Below are 15,317 nucleotides of genomic sequence, written 5' to 3'. Positions count from 1 at the left end.
TCATCATGCACAATAACAATCAGAACAATCACTGCTACAGAGCTTGTAGAGTACGAGCAGGACTACATTATAGTATTAAATAGTGAATTAAATGTTGGGGGTTGTCTATTCCCCCACTCCCCACACCCCACCCCCAAATCTCGAGTAGACAGCCATCATTTTCTTTATTTATCTTTTTCTATTGCTGCCTTCAATAAGGAGGCTAATGACAAAATATCTCGCTAATTCTAGTAATTACAATCGTTTGTCTGAGGGAATTTGAGGGTGACAGCTTTTCATTTTGATACACTCGACATGACTTCAGCAGTGGGGGGTGTGTGCGGGTGATGGGGTTGAAACAAAGTACAGATGGGTCAAAAATTACTACGATATGTTTAAACAGAAAATCCATGTTTGAACATAAGCAAAGTAGTTCCAAATACACAGCAGGGACAGAGAAAGATAGCTTCTCTATGCAAATGTGCATATCAGTCAAATGAATGCCACCTCCTCTCTATATCTTTAACTGTATAATGAAGATAATATGAGCATTATGTCGCATAGACTGTTTACAGTAACTATCACGAACATACATTAAACAGACAATTTAAAAAGCAAATGACTGATATGCAGAGACAAAAGTAAATTATTACAGAAGTGACTATGACTAGGTGATTAATCCTAATTAATCCAAGCTTAATGCTTACTGGAAAAATTGAGTAAAGTTTTAGTGTTGAGCCAAGAAAGGTTTAATGGATCCTTGATGTTATTTTGCTTTTATACAACTCTTCTTTAAAAAGCAGTAGTTTCATAGGCAAAACAATGTCTATTACCCCGCACAAAAATGTTTTAAACATGTTTAAGTTTAGATTAATTATAATTAAATTTATATTAGAGTGCAGCCAAACCTGGATTGAAATGTTTGACCCCACAAAACATGAAAAAACCACCATAGGTAGTGCTGTATATTGCTCCATTGAAACCATGATTTGCAGAACTGCACAGGCCTCAAAAAGGTTTGCCTACATCCTGCCTTTCATTGATTACCAGAGGTTACACAAACACAACACTCATCAGCGTCAAGCGGGCCTCATTACCTGGCTGAAGGGGTCTGTTAAGCGGATGAATAATAATACAATTAAACAAAGCAGACATTGCGACACGGCCCCACAGTGGGGAGAATGCAGAGCCGGAGAGTGATCATGTGCTACAAACACCAGAGAATGTGTTGTGCTCCCACTTTCTCGTGCATGATTTTATTGGTGGATGAAGCTGAGTACTGCTGTTTTCCCATGGTACCCAAGGGCACATGCGTGGGAGGCTCTGTCCAAGAACTGCCCCCCACCAGACACTGCCTCTGTTCCAGTGATGCCCAGCGTGTCGTCTATTTAAACACTTTCCACCCCCTCACCAACCCTATCTCCCTGCCGACAAAGGAAAACAAGAGGCCTGACTTGTAGAGGTTAACAGACCCTCTCCATCAAAACCTCTGTTAAAATAACACACTCACATCTAAAATGTGCACAGTTATTGAATCACAAGTGGCCCTGTTTAGTTTCATATTCAGATTGCTCCATCCTGAGTGAGTGAGCTCTAGGCTAACTGCAATGAGGCTATATGTTTGAATTATGTAAACTACAGATGTTTGTTAGGCGAACTCAATCAAATAAAATATGGGACAGAAAAATCTTCAATTCAATTCAATTCATAAAATAACCCCAAAAGTTGCACACTGCAGAAACAGACGAAAAGTAGTTTTGTACATTGTTTTCTTCCAGTTAACTTCATAATATGTACATATATTTATTTATAGATAACTGCCTATAAATATTTAACTAAGAACAGCCCAGCAAACATTAAAATCCAACCTGTTCAATCAACATATCTGCAAGGATATCTACAAAACTCAGTTTTCAACAGTTCTGTTCATGGGCTTTGGAAGTCATCAATTTTCCAACTGGGCTTTTAGCGTGCCAATATTAACTCCACTTCATATTCAAACTGCCCATGTTGGAGGGCCATTCATTCTCTCTCCAGCTGAATTATCAGAGACTCTAAATGTAGTGACAGTGGCCGATACCAGAGGGCGACTGCGGCTCCACAATGAAGGGCTGTCAATGCACTTGTGCTTTTTGTTTGTCTCTTTCCATCACTGGATTGCGGTGTGACCTGCTGTTCCCGCCAGCAGACAGGCACACTTGTGCCCTAAATTTTGGTAAGAAGCAATGGCGTCTGGCATGGAGATGGCACTCCTTAAGCTCTCTGGCATGGTGCGACTTTCTTACAGTGGTGGCAGCAGTCTCATATGTAGATGATATGTGAACAATCTGGATGTAGGTAGTGTAAAGCACACAAACATTTTCTCATGGTGGTCTTCCATATAATATACAATGTTAGAGACCATAACAGTTCTGTATATAGACCTATCATACACAGGTCAAAACTGGCGTACATTTACAACTTTGTAGATAACTGATAAAACCTTCCATGACATATGTTACAATCCATAGTAAAACATCAAGCAGGTCCACAGGGAACCAACCACTCACTTTGAAGCCAATGTTATTATATTGTACTTGCACACACACACACACACACACACACACACACATTTTCAGAACCGCTTGTCCCATACGGGGTCACGGAGCCTACTCGGCAACACAGGGTGTAAGGCCAGAGGGGGAAGGGGACACACCCAGGACAGGACACCAGTCCGCCACAAGGCACCCCAAGCGGGACTCGAACCCCAGACCCACCGGAGAGCAAGACTGTGGTCCAACCCACTGCGCCACCGCACCCCCTGTATTGTATTTGCATTGTTTTAAAAATCTATAGACGGAAGTTTTTTCATGTTTAACTTTGTATTTTTCTTTTCAACCACTCTTTACTTGCTCAATGAAATGCTACTGTTGCCCATAAAGTGTAATGTAAGTAGCTATTATTATTTATTATAATCTGCATAATAGTTGTCTTTAATTTCCATCTTGGCATCACCTTCAGCCATCATTTCATAAGAGAATACAGCAAGAAGCAAAGTAATCACAAAATGGTGAAAGTCAGATTCCAACTGGACTCAAAGCACACAAAACCCTTAGTGTGTATCATTAGCACAACCGCAACAAAAAAAAAAAAAAACCTTAGATTAACTATCAAGTGAATTACAAGATCAGAAGCAAAGCAAAAATAATGTCCCGAAAATACAGTGCAACGACCTTTAAGGGCAACATGACGAAAGATAAAGCTGGAGGAGGCAAAGCAGAGAACTGGATGAACCAGAGGTGGAGGACTGGATAACAGTTGAACTTTCTGTAGATAGGCCTAAAGCAGCAAGTCAGAGGCTCCATTACTTCCTCTGAGGAGAGAAGGTTTCCTTTAGCACTAACATTGCTAATCACAGGGCACATAGTGTGAGGTGCTGCAAAAATTCTTGACCAGGTTTTTCTACAAGCACTCTCATGGAATTCCACTAGGCATCTCCATAGTAACAAGAGTTGTAATGACAAGTAACAATTAAACCACAGAACATATTATGGAGAAGTTGGAGGATGAGGCTAATGTTGAGATCTATGTATGGCATGTTTCTTAGCCACCCCACAGACATAATACCCAACAACAAACACGCCCTTTGCAAAGTGTAATGGTCCGCATTTCGCCAGTTTCAGCGTGGACTGAAAATGGTTGTAAATACTTCCAAATCCTGCAATGATAACAAAAATGTGCACTTGGGGGCAGTATTGTCTTAAAAATGCATGTGCAGCATTTAAATTCGTCTCAGCATGACAGTTTCTTCTATACAGTATTGCCTCTTCAAATTTTCATAGCAAAAACTGAAAACAGTACAAGATTTTTACTTTCAAAAAATCCATATCCAAAAGAATATGCACAAGTCACCTGAACATAGCACGTGCCACTCAGTACAAAGCACGTTACTTCAAGCAAAGTAACACATTATGCAAATAACTGTATCCGCCGCACCCCCAAAAAACTACTCAAACTGTTATAATGTCAGGGCACACAATGTCCCCATATTTTACTTATTGGTGCTCCTATAGCTCACGCTATTGTCTTTAGAATCTAGTGTTTTACTGTCTATAATGCTACAGTGTATGTTACAAATCCTGTACAGTTTTCTTTTCTGTATTGTGTATGAAAAATTTTTTTAAGTATTTTGTGTATTGTCTTTGGATATTGTGGCCAAACTCTGGCCTGTGTACTGCACTGTCTTGTATTTGCACTCATCTGTTTATAACACACTGCACTACATGTTGTATGTGGCATGGAGGTCCAAAGAAAATCAAAATTTTGCTCTCCTGTATGTGTAACTCACCAATATATGAAATGACAATAAAGCTGACTTTGACTTTTGTGATGTGCAGCTATCCCACATAAATAAAGAGAACTGCAAATGTTTGGAGGTTAATCATTTCACTTGCCTTCATTTTCCTTCGTAGCACCACAACCTGAAGCATTTATTTTGCTTGCTGTGCTTCGTGTTACCAGCCTCGTCCAGTTTAATGCAGAGGTCACCAAAGGATATTGGTCCAACGCAGGCTGGCATAGAAAAAAGCCTTTAGTTTTGATTTCCTTAATAAAATTAGACAACTTGAATGACTAATGGCAATTTGCAAAAAAATACATTATATCAGAGACAAGGAACTGGAGCTGTTACAAGTGTTTGAAATGCTTTATTTTATATCAGTTTCAGTGGATACTCTTGATGTTTAGACAAATACATCGGTGACACTGTATTCTCAAATTGAGCAAATAGCCAAAGAATGACATTAGTGCATGCGCAGTCATAAATTCGATATTCTGTGACAACAATTTTACCAAAAAGTGAGTGACCGATTCACTTCAAGCGTGCTACAAGTGCGGAATTCAATGCATCCATCCCCTGTCAAACGGATTCTTTCTTATATGGATATTCACTTATCCAGACTCCAAGAATGTGTACTATTCACTTGGTACAGAGACTTTTTGACCAGTTTGGCCCTGCTCAAATTTTCTACTGGTGCCAGCAGACGAACACACAAACAGCTGCGCATGCATCCTTATTTTCTACGATTCATGGCACTTTGTAATTCTGGCATCATCGGGGCTCAAAGAAAATATTAAAAAGGACTGGCAAAAATTAAATCCAAAAAGAAAGACAACTGCTCAAAAACCAGTAGGTGGTGTCTTGATCGGAGCGGTTTCCTTACAGTCTGTGGACTCCTGGATCAGCTTCTACTCCTACTGCAGTACATACCCTACATTGCTCCAGTAACAATACTCGGCGGTACACATGGGTACATCATTTTGCTTTGTACAAAATGAACATTATGCATTGCCTTAAGCAAAGGCATAAGGGAAATGATTTAAATGGAAATGTTTAAGTACTGAAGCAAACAGGCTGTACTGAGAGAAACAGTGGCCTAAACTTGTACAAAGTTGACCGCTGTCTCACTTGTTTTATGACGTCATTCCTCACTCTGGCCATTGATATATCTACAGTTTCCCTCTTTGCTTTTCCACTTTTCTTCTCTGACCTTTCATGTAAGTTATGCTTTAAAACAGTCTAAAAAATAAGACCTTTAAAAAAAAATTTGTAGTTTTCCGTTTCCTTCTTCCCTGCCCGAAAACCTGTAACTCACTTGTTTTGGAGAAACACCAGTACTAGTAGTATTAGCACTTCAGGAAACTCGGTAAATAATGGAAAGTACGTTTGACAAGGAGAAGAATATTTATAATAGATTAAAGATTAAAATACGGTATTAATTCCTGTTTGTGTTTTGGGTCATTTTTTTTATTGGTATTTCAAGGAACTTTTTCTTAAATGAAATGACTGAACTTCTCTTACTGATATCCGGACTGGTGTTTTAAGGATAAATTTTGAGCAATAAATAAATTTTGCGTGGACAGCAGCAGGGGGGAGAGTACAGTGCAGTACACCACAGTACACTTTACTATTACTATTATTTGTGTTTTAGTGCTTCAGGCTTCCATTAACGTTGCCGCAGGGGTAATTAATTATTACCTCTGACAAGCCTGTGTGTGCAAATACTGAATTTACTCAATTCACAGTATGTTTTTTTAAGAAAGCTCATGTGCAGGCAGAACAACGGAATGTGAAGGGAATTAACTTTATAGGTGAGTTCTGAAAAGTTTAACGGTGTCATTCAAAGAATATTTTCCGTTCATCTTTTGCGAATCATCGACATCACCATTATGTAGTACTCACCGCTGGCAGTAGATTAGTCCGCAAAGACCTGGGCTGGTCAGGTCTACCGAACTTATTCTGAATTTGTGCGTACTGCTCAGCTGAACTAAAACTGCAATTCCTCCTGGTGTGAGGCTTCCACTCGCGCAAAAAAAAAAAAAAAAAAATTACAAATAGCTTACAATAAGCAGGAATACCCCAAAATGACAAACGCTAAAACGCCACAACTCGCCAGAGCAAGTGTGACGGTTGAGCGAGCGCGCGACAGCGCCGCAGAACCACCCCTGTCTCGAGACGCCTCCGCCATTCTGCCAGTACAGAGTACAGTAAAAAAGCTTCACGTACTGTCTGCTGTGAACGATTAACAGCTTCCCAACGAAAAAATGTTTAATGGCCAGTCATTTTACACACACGGAGGATATTTAAATGATAAAAAAAAACGCCCCTAATATCTGGTTGCTAATTATTTCCTCCCAGAATACCTAATAATTTACTATACTACTGAAACCGTGAATTCTTGGTTAAATTTGGTTTTTTAAGCCCTTGTCTGGAAGTGTTAAAGGTGACTGATGTGAAAAACATGTCCAGTCAGATGAAAAATTAAGGCATTAATTACTGGACCCTTATTAAGAACTACTGTTACACGCTGGGGGTGGAAGCGAGAAAGATGAGTCAGTGGGCCTGTGTGTTGGGTATTAAACTCAGTGTTTGACCACACAGTGTTATTCTGATCTAATACAATTTAAAAAAAAAAAAAAGTTTGGGAGAGAAGCATCAGACCACTGTTTATCCACAAGAACAACTTGTCTATCACAAGTACTATTTTAACTCCCACAAACCTCTCATGCCATGCTTATGGTGCTCACAGGAGCGCAACACCCCATCATCTCCTGCCTTTGGTCAATGACATGCAACTGGGGTGCTCAACAACCTACAGAGCATCAGGTGTGAGGCCTCCAGCAGGCGCGAGGCCTCCAGCAGGTGCGCACACACACACACTCACACACACACACACACACAAACACACACACACATTTTCTGAAACGCTTGTCCCAAGTGGGGTCGCAGCAAACCGGAGCCCAACCCGGCAACACAGGGTGCAAGGCTGGAGGGGGAGGGGACACACCCAGGACAGGACGCCAGTCCATCGCAAGGCACCCCAAACGGGACTCGAACCCCAGACCCACCGGAGAGCAGGCAGAGGCCAAACCCGCCACTATGCACTATGCACTATGCCCCTTGCCTCCAGCAGACTCCAAGCCAAAACAGAAGCACACCAAGCATTCCACTACAGCCACAACCACAGTCTAATGCTCACCACCACTGAAATAAAACTAAAGGGCGAGAAAGCTGTAAAAAATGACCAGCTTCCCAAAACATACTTTTCCTGGCTAGTCTCTCTCATTATGACCTTCATTTAAAGAGGATGTTTGAACAAGCATCATTAAGAGATCTGGCAAAGATGCAAATTGTTCAGAACAACTGCATAAGAACCAGTTCTGGAAGAACATGCACAGTACATTCTAGTGACTGTTTTATCCTCAGAAAGGCTGTTCTCTGATGAACTCGATGTGATTGTGGTCCAGGCATTAATGATTGTTGTACAAGGTTTTATATTAAGAAAATCATACCTCACTGAGTATAGATCATTAGAAGTCTCAAATGAGTAAGCAATTATTTGATTAATTATTTTTAATTTTTTATTAATATCTGAGCAGTTCATAACTATATAGGAGCAGTTTGTATTGTAACGGTAGCAGAAATTAAGCATATTTATGTCAATATGTCATTAGAGGAGGATTAGGGGGTTGGGGGGAGTTGGAGTGGGAAAAATTAAAAATTTTTACGATCAAAACGCATCAAGACAACGTTCCAAAAACACCAAGAAACATTTAAGAACACAAAGCCCTTACTCTCTAAAGCTTGTTTTGTGAGAAAAAAAAAAGACAGGAGGTTCCAATCAGGGAGTATAAATGGAAGTGTCTGATGTATCAGATAAACAAAACATATGCATTCTTTCTTACTCCTGAGAATGAATACTCACATTGTGTATTAAATAAAAATGATCACCGTAAGGGCAACATATCCACAAAAAAAAAAAAAAACACACTGAACACATCTGCTACAACTATAGAGGAACAAATTTCTTCATGTTCTGATATGAGCGAAAAGGCTGATTGAAAACAAGTTTGAGCATCTGATATGGTTTTAGTATGTATCAAACCACATCCTCAATACTATCTGCTGTACATCTTGGCAAGAAACATCTACTTGCTGACCTAAAGATACTTGCCTCAAGCAAAAGAAATTTTTGCATTGACTGCACCAGGTGAAATACTGTTCCAGTACTTGCTGAAATTTCCATGAGTTCTGCTACACATGGACACACATTTCTCAATATCATATATGTAATCTCTCAGTCAGGCTGTTTTATTAGCTTCTTCATCTCTCAGGTTACATTACACTAAAAATGTCAATGTATTCAATATACAGAAAATAAAAAGTCATACTTCTGTCAATTCCTTGGTGGTCCCAAGCAGTTTAGTCTGCATCATTACAAGCTACTGTATATTTACTGCATTTGTGCTACTTGTAAGGATTACACTGAAAAACTGAGTACTTAATATTGAATTACAACAATATTGCTATGTTAATAGTGTTAGGATTTGCAGAGGATTTAAATTTTATTCATTTTATATGTCCAGTACTTGATATTCAGCAGAGGTTATGCTATCTTTGGCTGTTAAGCTTTGCAAATCTATGTGTAGCATTCACTGAATTCATAAAAAGTACAGACAGAAACATCTCTGTACATCAACCATGTTCTCCACATTCATCCCCTTTCAGAAAATAAAAAGTATTTCCAGATTAAGTTCAGTTATGTACTGTATGCGTGAGTAATAACAGGATAACACAATGTTAACTCTCTTTTCTTTCAATCAGATCAGTTTTCACCATGAGCATATAGCTTTTTATTTTATAGACTTGGGTGGTGAGGATTATGAAGCAAAAAGTGTCCACAAATAGCAGGCATACTTTTCATTCTGAAGCCACTAAAGTAACAAGGCTAAAAAAAAAAAAAAAAAAACTGTACAATGTTTTAAATATTGTATTTACAGAAATAAACATTTCTATATTTTTTATCATGAATCCCAAAGATGCTTACTTTGGTTTTCACGGTGCTGTTTTCTACTTCTTGAACCCAAACAGTGAAGAAGTGGCTTCTTTCCCCTTTTGGGTAGCAAGTGAAGCAAAAGAAAGGCAACAAGCATATTGCTATGGTTCTACTGAAGTTATTTTGCAGGAATAGCTTGCAGTCTTTTATACATAACAATTTTAATGTAATATTTCCTAGGAAACATTTCACATTCTAGGATTTGACTGTATGTTTTTTCAGCGCAATGTGCATACAAGGACACAAGTTGTTACTGGAGGTCTGTGAGAAAAGGCAACAGGCTGATGGTCAAGCCGGTCGTCCTGATAATAGATTAGTCCTTCACTTATTCTATCAGAGGTTTATTTTCAGTGTACACAATGTCAAGTTTAGCAGCCAGTGAATGTCCTGAAGAGGTGATCTCTTTTGAGTTTCCCCAAAATAATAATAAAAAAAAAATCACACTAATACATTTAATAAGACAGCAAAAGTTAAGTTGACTGTCACTGTTCTGAAAATGTATAATTCATGTCTAAAATATCCCTTTATTAAATAAATAAAAATGGAAACAATGACCAACTGGATTCACACAGAGATTTTTAAATGCTAGTGTATAAATGTTTTTGTTCTGGTAATGAGAAAGATAGCTACAAAGAACTAACAGCTTCTAGGTTCATTTAAATGTTAATGTTCAGACTCAGAAATATGTTGAGAGCTGAGAGGTGTGTGGATGTCATCCTACATTGATATGCTTTCTCTATGAGGATGGCAGCCAAGTAAGCTTATCTGATCACAGGGACGGAGGTTGGTGATAAGTTAGAAAGTGGACCAGTGAAAGTTCTGCCACTGACACTACATCAGACTGAATGTTATCTTAGTAGAGAGCCACACCCAAACCTGTTCCTCTTGTTCCCATTCTATCAAACCCTCTCCAATCCTGGTTCAGAAATGTCAGTAACCTTTTTAATTTATTATGGGTCTGCTGACTGCCGATGCCTATTTACTTATTCACATTTAATTTGCCAAATTCAGTGACAGTAAAATCCTGAGGCCCATGACTGATTTTATGCACATAAATTACCAGAATCACTTGCTTCAATGATCAGACTTTCCGAATCTTAGACCCAAACCTTAAAATGCCTTTTCGTAGCATCTATGCAACCAATATAGGAACCAGGGTTAGAGAAGAACTCTGGTCTTTTCCCAGAGCCATTAAGGGTTTGTCAAGGAGAATGACACGTAACCAAAGTGAAGGTGCAACCTTCCATGAACTCACAATGATGACTGTGTGGCGGCAAAACAGTCAGTGTACACTGCAAGAACATTGCGTGCCAGCCTGACTTGACCTATTGGCTGAGAAAGTCAATGGTGGCTTTCACACTGCGGGAGGTGGCCACATCGATGGCCATGGCACGGATCTCCGTGTCCCCAAACTGCATGACTGTCTGAATCTCCCGTCGGGCAGCTGGGCTCTCGGTTCCACCCACATCTAGTCGCAGCGTTCCACACTTGCGAACCCCTGGGTCGCTGATGAACCTCACCTCTTCACGCTCTGAGCAGTAGATGTGGATGACAATGACCTGCTGAGAGGGCTTGGCTGGCGTGTAGCTGCGTTTCACAGCCTCACCCAGCGCCACTGACTGGTCAGCAGAGATGAAGGTGTCAAAGACATCAGTGCACCAGCGGGTTCCATCCTTAACTAGCATCTTGTCAGGGGGGTGCTTGCCTTCCACATAGCGGTTGAGGACACCCACCCCATAGGTGAGTGGTGAGCGGCGAATCTTGATGACCCCAGGATCAAGACCAAAAAGCACTGCTCCTTTGAGAATGGTGAGTCCCACATCATGTGGGATGATAATTCGGCAGCGGCCCTGCAACATGTTTTGAACTGCATGCTGCAGCAGAGGTGACTCTGCAAAGCCACCAACCAGAAACAGGAATTTGATTTTGGACACCTCAGGCTTCTCAAAGAGTTCACCTAAGAAAGGGAAGAGAAAATAAATCACCCCATTTGGAGACCTTGTTTTAAAATGACCTCAGAGAATACATCTGTCTTCAACAGAAAAAGGCTCCAGAAAAGTTTAATCAAAGGCCAATCACTAAAGGCTATTCTTAGGGGGTACATATATCAAATCACATTTTCCTATCGTAGTCCTTTGAGATCATCCAGTTTCAAATTCAGCAGAACTTAACTTGGCAGTAAGTCACCGTTTTCATGCCAGTTTACGTTTATTCAATTAGCAGATGCTTTTCTCCAAAGCGATGTACATCTCATAGAAAATACTATTTGTGCATTACATAGACGAGAGAGACACATTTTCAGACATGTGATTCCTAAGTAGTTACTTTGTTTCTTTCCACCATATGCACCGATGTTCATCACACAAGTAGCTGCATAAAATTCAGAAAATCGACGATCTTGATCACATTCCTACTTTTTTTTTAGAGATACACAAACATTTATGTACATTAGAGGGGTAACTCTGTAAAATCAGTTTAATTTTTTCCATGCCAGTTTATTTCCGCATCTCTATCAAACCATATTCTCTGCACACCCATCATATTCCAAATTAAACTGTTCAGTTTAAAACTTGCACTCACAAAGACTAGATTAACCAAGGTGTTCCTGAAGATATCAGTTACATATGATGTCATACTCATTATTACTGTTATTATTATATCCTTAACCAAACCAGGAAAAGGCAGTACATGATTTCTAAACATGTAAGACTTCACATATGTAATATACTATTTAATTCACAAAATTGTTTACCTCTCCTTTTACCTAAAATAATAGTTGTATCTGAAGCTATGATTTATCATACATTTTTTCAATGGGAAGACCCGGTGCAAAATCATTGTACTTTGAGCAGACCATACTAAAACTGCAGTTTTTCTCTGCCCAAAAGATGCATGAATAATGGAGCATGTTGATTCTCGGTCAAATGGCCAAACTCTGTCCTGATGGTGAAGTTTGTGGCTGGAATGTATGCAGATCTGTCTTTTCTCCACCCAGTCCATCTTAGGACCACCTAAACCACCCAAGAATTACATTTCCATTCTGCACCTGAAAAATGAACTTAAGTGAAATACATTTTAATGCTGCCCCAGATCAGTTTTGCCCTTGACCAGGATATGTCCAAGTTTAATAAGCTTTAATGTATTTAATGAGAACAGTGCAATTTGATGTAGTTCCTTCACAGTGCTTTGCAGTTTGGGAAGATATACACTGTAGTGTAGTGTAGTGGCATAAATGTAGAGGACAGGTGACACAAGGACAAAATGAAAACTGATTCCAGTTTTATACAGTATCCATATTTATTAAATGGACTCCAGAACCTTGCTCTGGAAAATAGCAGGGCTATTATATAGTGCTAACCTGCAAACTATTGTTTAGATCATCAACTCAGCATTGCCAGCCGTGTTCTCATTCTATGCAATACCATGTTAATGATTCAGGGCATACAGTACATGAATGTTACTGAATCAGTGACATTGTAATTGGTCCTTTAGAACAAGCCACTTTAGGTGATCAGGTTCAAGCTACACAGTTTCCAGTTTTAAATTGCAGTGTATTCCTTTACTATACTTGACAAAGAAGCTGGAAACTGCTGAGCTGGGTTCCCTTGCTACCAAGGTCACCTAGTCTGTGTGCAGCTGGAGGCTGCTTAATAAGGAATAGAACCATGTAACTGTCATGCTGGTCTTCCATAAGGATGTTGACAGGTATGTTCTAAACACATTTGGAAGTGCAAAGGAAAATACTGGAATACGTATGAGGATAAACCTTATTGAGAGACAAATCAAAGGATGAAGACGATACTCACTAAGGTGCTGTATGATGCGGTCAATTGTGGGCTTGAACAAGGCATTCATGGCATCTGGGTTCATCCGCAGCATGCCCTGGGAGGACCACTTCACGAAGTCAACACTGAAGAAACAAGGTTTGAGAATATGAGCTCACAGTGCTGTGTCACCTGTGCAGCAGACTGTGTTTGACAAACGTCAGTGACTCCTCCCTTTTTTCAACTTCCAAGTATTCACCCTGCCACATCACACATCTGTCTATAGTAAAGGGGCCTAGGGAACACAAACTAGACCCTTTCCCGTAGATAAGTGAGATAGGTGCAGTTCTTTGCCAACACTGTTTGCCATACCTAGTATCAGTTAGGTGTCAATTTGGCTGTATGTGGAACCAGGTGAATGGCACTGGACTCCAAATTACATATATACAGATGCTCCTCGACTTATGATGGTTTGACTTTACGATGGTGAGCTGGTGACAGACATTCAGTAGAGACCGCACTTCAAATTTAGATTTTTTTCCCCAGGCAAGCAATATGCAGTGCGATATCGCAATGCTGGGCAGCAGGGGTAAGCCCCTTATGCCATCGTACGTATGCTAGGCTATGAAGTTCAGTACGTAGGTGTATTTTCGACTTACGATGGGTTTCGCGGAACGTAACCCCATTGTAAGTCAGGGACCACCTTTTTGCAGGGACCACCTGCAAAAAGAAGAGGGTGCCTCGCAGCACAAGCATCAAGTGAGACCGGTGCAAAATTAAAGTTTTCAAATCATCAGCATGAAAATCTTACCTGTGTTGACTGACATTTTCTTAAATGTAATAGTCAATAACCATTACCATTAACATCTAAACTTACAACACAGCTATCAGTAAAAGCATGATTCTCCTGACACTACAATCAAGATCTCTTCAGGCAGTTTTTACAAGAATCACCCTGTCTCCCATACACTAAAGATCCTGGGACATTTGTGTTATTTCTAGAAGGTTCTGTATTCTCTAAGGGCCCTGAATTTCCAGCTCACGGCCATATGGGTTCTTAATGAAGGTCCCACTGTGGTCCTGACAGCACTCACAAGCCAGACTTCCTGACACCCCACGGGATATATATTAAGCAGGCTTTTCAAAACATCACATCACTAGTAACAATGTACCAAGTGGAGACATATGTGGAAATCTATGTCAGTGCATCACTTTCAGTCAGACTGAACAGTACTGACTTCCATGGCCTTAAAAGTTCCCTCTATAATTTTCCTTTCTATAATCACACAGGGAAACTAACACAGGTACAAAACTTTTTCATTCAGCACTTGTAAATACGAATACAAAATCAAATATTCAATGAGATGCATGACAAAAGCGTCTGCTACATGAATAAATGTAAATGTAATGTAAAATGTAAATATGTGCAATAAGGTGTTTTTAGAGTTTATGGGTTCTGGTGAAAACTGGTTATTTTATGCATAAATCAGTCCATTCCTGTTTTGCTCCCTTGTCCCCCACATACCCGCTTCCCCGGTTTTTGATCTTTTGCTTCGCCTTGCTGACTACGATTCTTGTAACTCTCCTTTTGACGACGTTTGCTCATCTCTCGACCCTCACCTGTTCCCTGACTACTCTTTTGCCTGCTCCTCACTCTTCATTGAAAGGAATTCCGAGCATCGCACTTGATTCTGTCGCTTTATTACCTCCGCCGTCGTGACACAGATGTTGTTCCCGGAATCTGCTGGCGCCACTCTCCCACTTTGGGGGTCACAGCCCCGAGTGCTCCTATTACCACTGGAACCACTCTGGATTTCATCTTCCACATCTGTTCCAATTCTTCCTTCAGCCCTTGGTACTTCTTATCTTCTCATGCTCCCTCTTTTTGATATTGCTCTCACTTGGGATTGCCAAATCTATCACATGTGCCCTCTTTTCCTCCTTGTCAACCACCACTATGTTTCGTCGACTGGCCAGCAACTGCTTGTCAGTCTGGAACTTGAAGTCTCACAGGACCTTAGCTCTGCTATTTTCAACCACCTTTGGCGGTGTCTCCCATTTAAATTTGGGTCCTTCCAGTCTGTATTCTGCACAGATGTTCCTGTACAGTATCCCAGCCACTTGGTTATGCCTCTCAGTGTACGCTGTCCCAGCTTGCATCTTACACCTTGCTACTATGTGCTGGACTGTTTCAGAGGCA

The 15,317-nt window shown here is 40.2% G+C and overlaps 1 protein-coding gene across 5 annotated transcripts in view; it reads right to left on the bottom strand.

Annotated features, from left to right (window-relative positions):
- Positions 1-9,106: 9,106 nt before the first annotated feature.
- hspa12a (heat shock protein 12A) overlaps positions 9,107-15,317 on the bottom strand; it is a 79,012-nt gene continuing 72,801 nt past the window's right edge. For all 5 annotated transcript variants that reach the window (XM_018724982.2, XM_018724983.2, XM_018724980.2 and 2 more), the window contains 2 exons: positions 13,160-13,263; positions 9,107-11,310 (listed from right to left, as the gene is read on the bottom strand). In XM_018724982.2, the coding sequence (XP_018580498.1) occupies positions 10,679-11,310; positions 13,160-13,263 (736 nt within the window). In that variant the 3' untranslated portion in view covers positions 9,107-10,678. The remainder of the gene's footprint in view (positions 11,311-13,159; positions 13,264-15,317) is intronic.

This window comes from Scleropages formosus, chromosome 8 (genome assembly GCF_900964775.1).
Source record: "Scleropages formosus chromosome 8, fSclFor1.1, whole genome shotgun sequence".
In the NCBI taxonomy this organism is placed as follows: domain Eukaryota; kingdom Metazoa; phylum Chordata; class Actinopteri; order Osteoglossiformes; family Osteoglossidae; genus Scleropages; species Scleropages formosus.
This window is presented reverse-complemented; position numbering and strand designations above follow the sequence as displayed.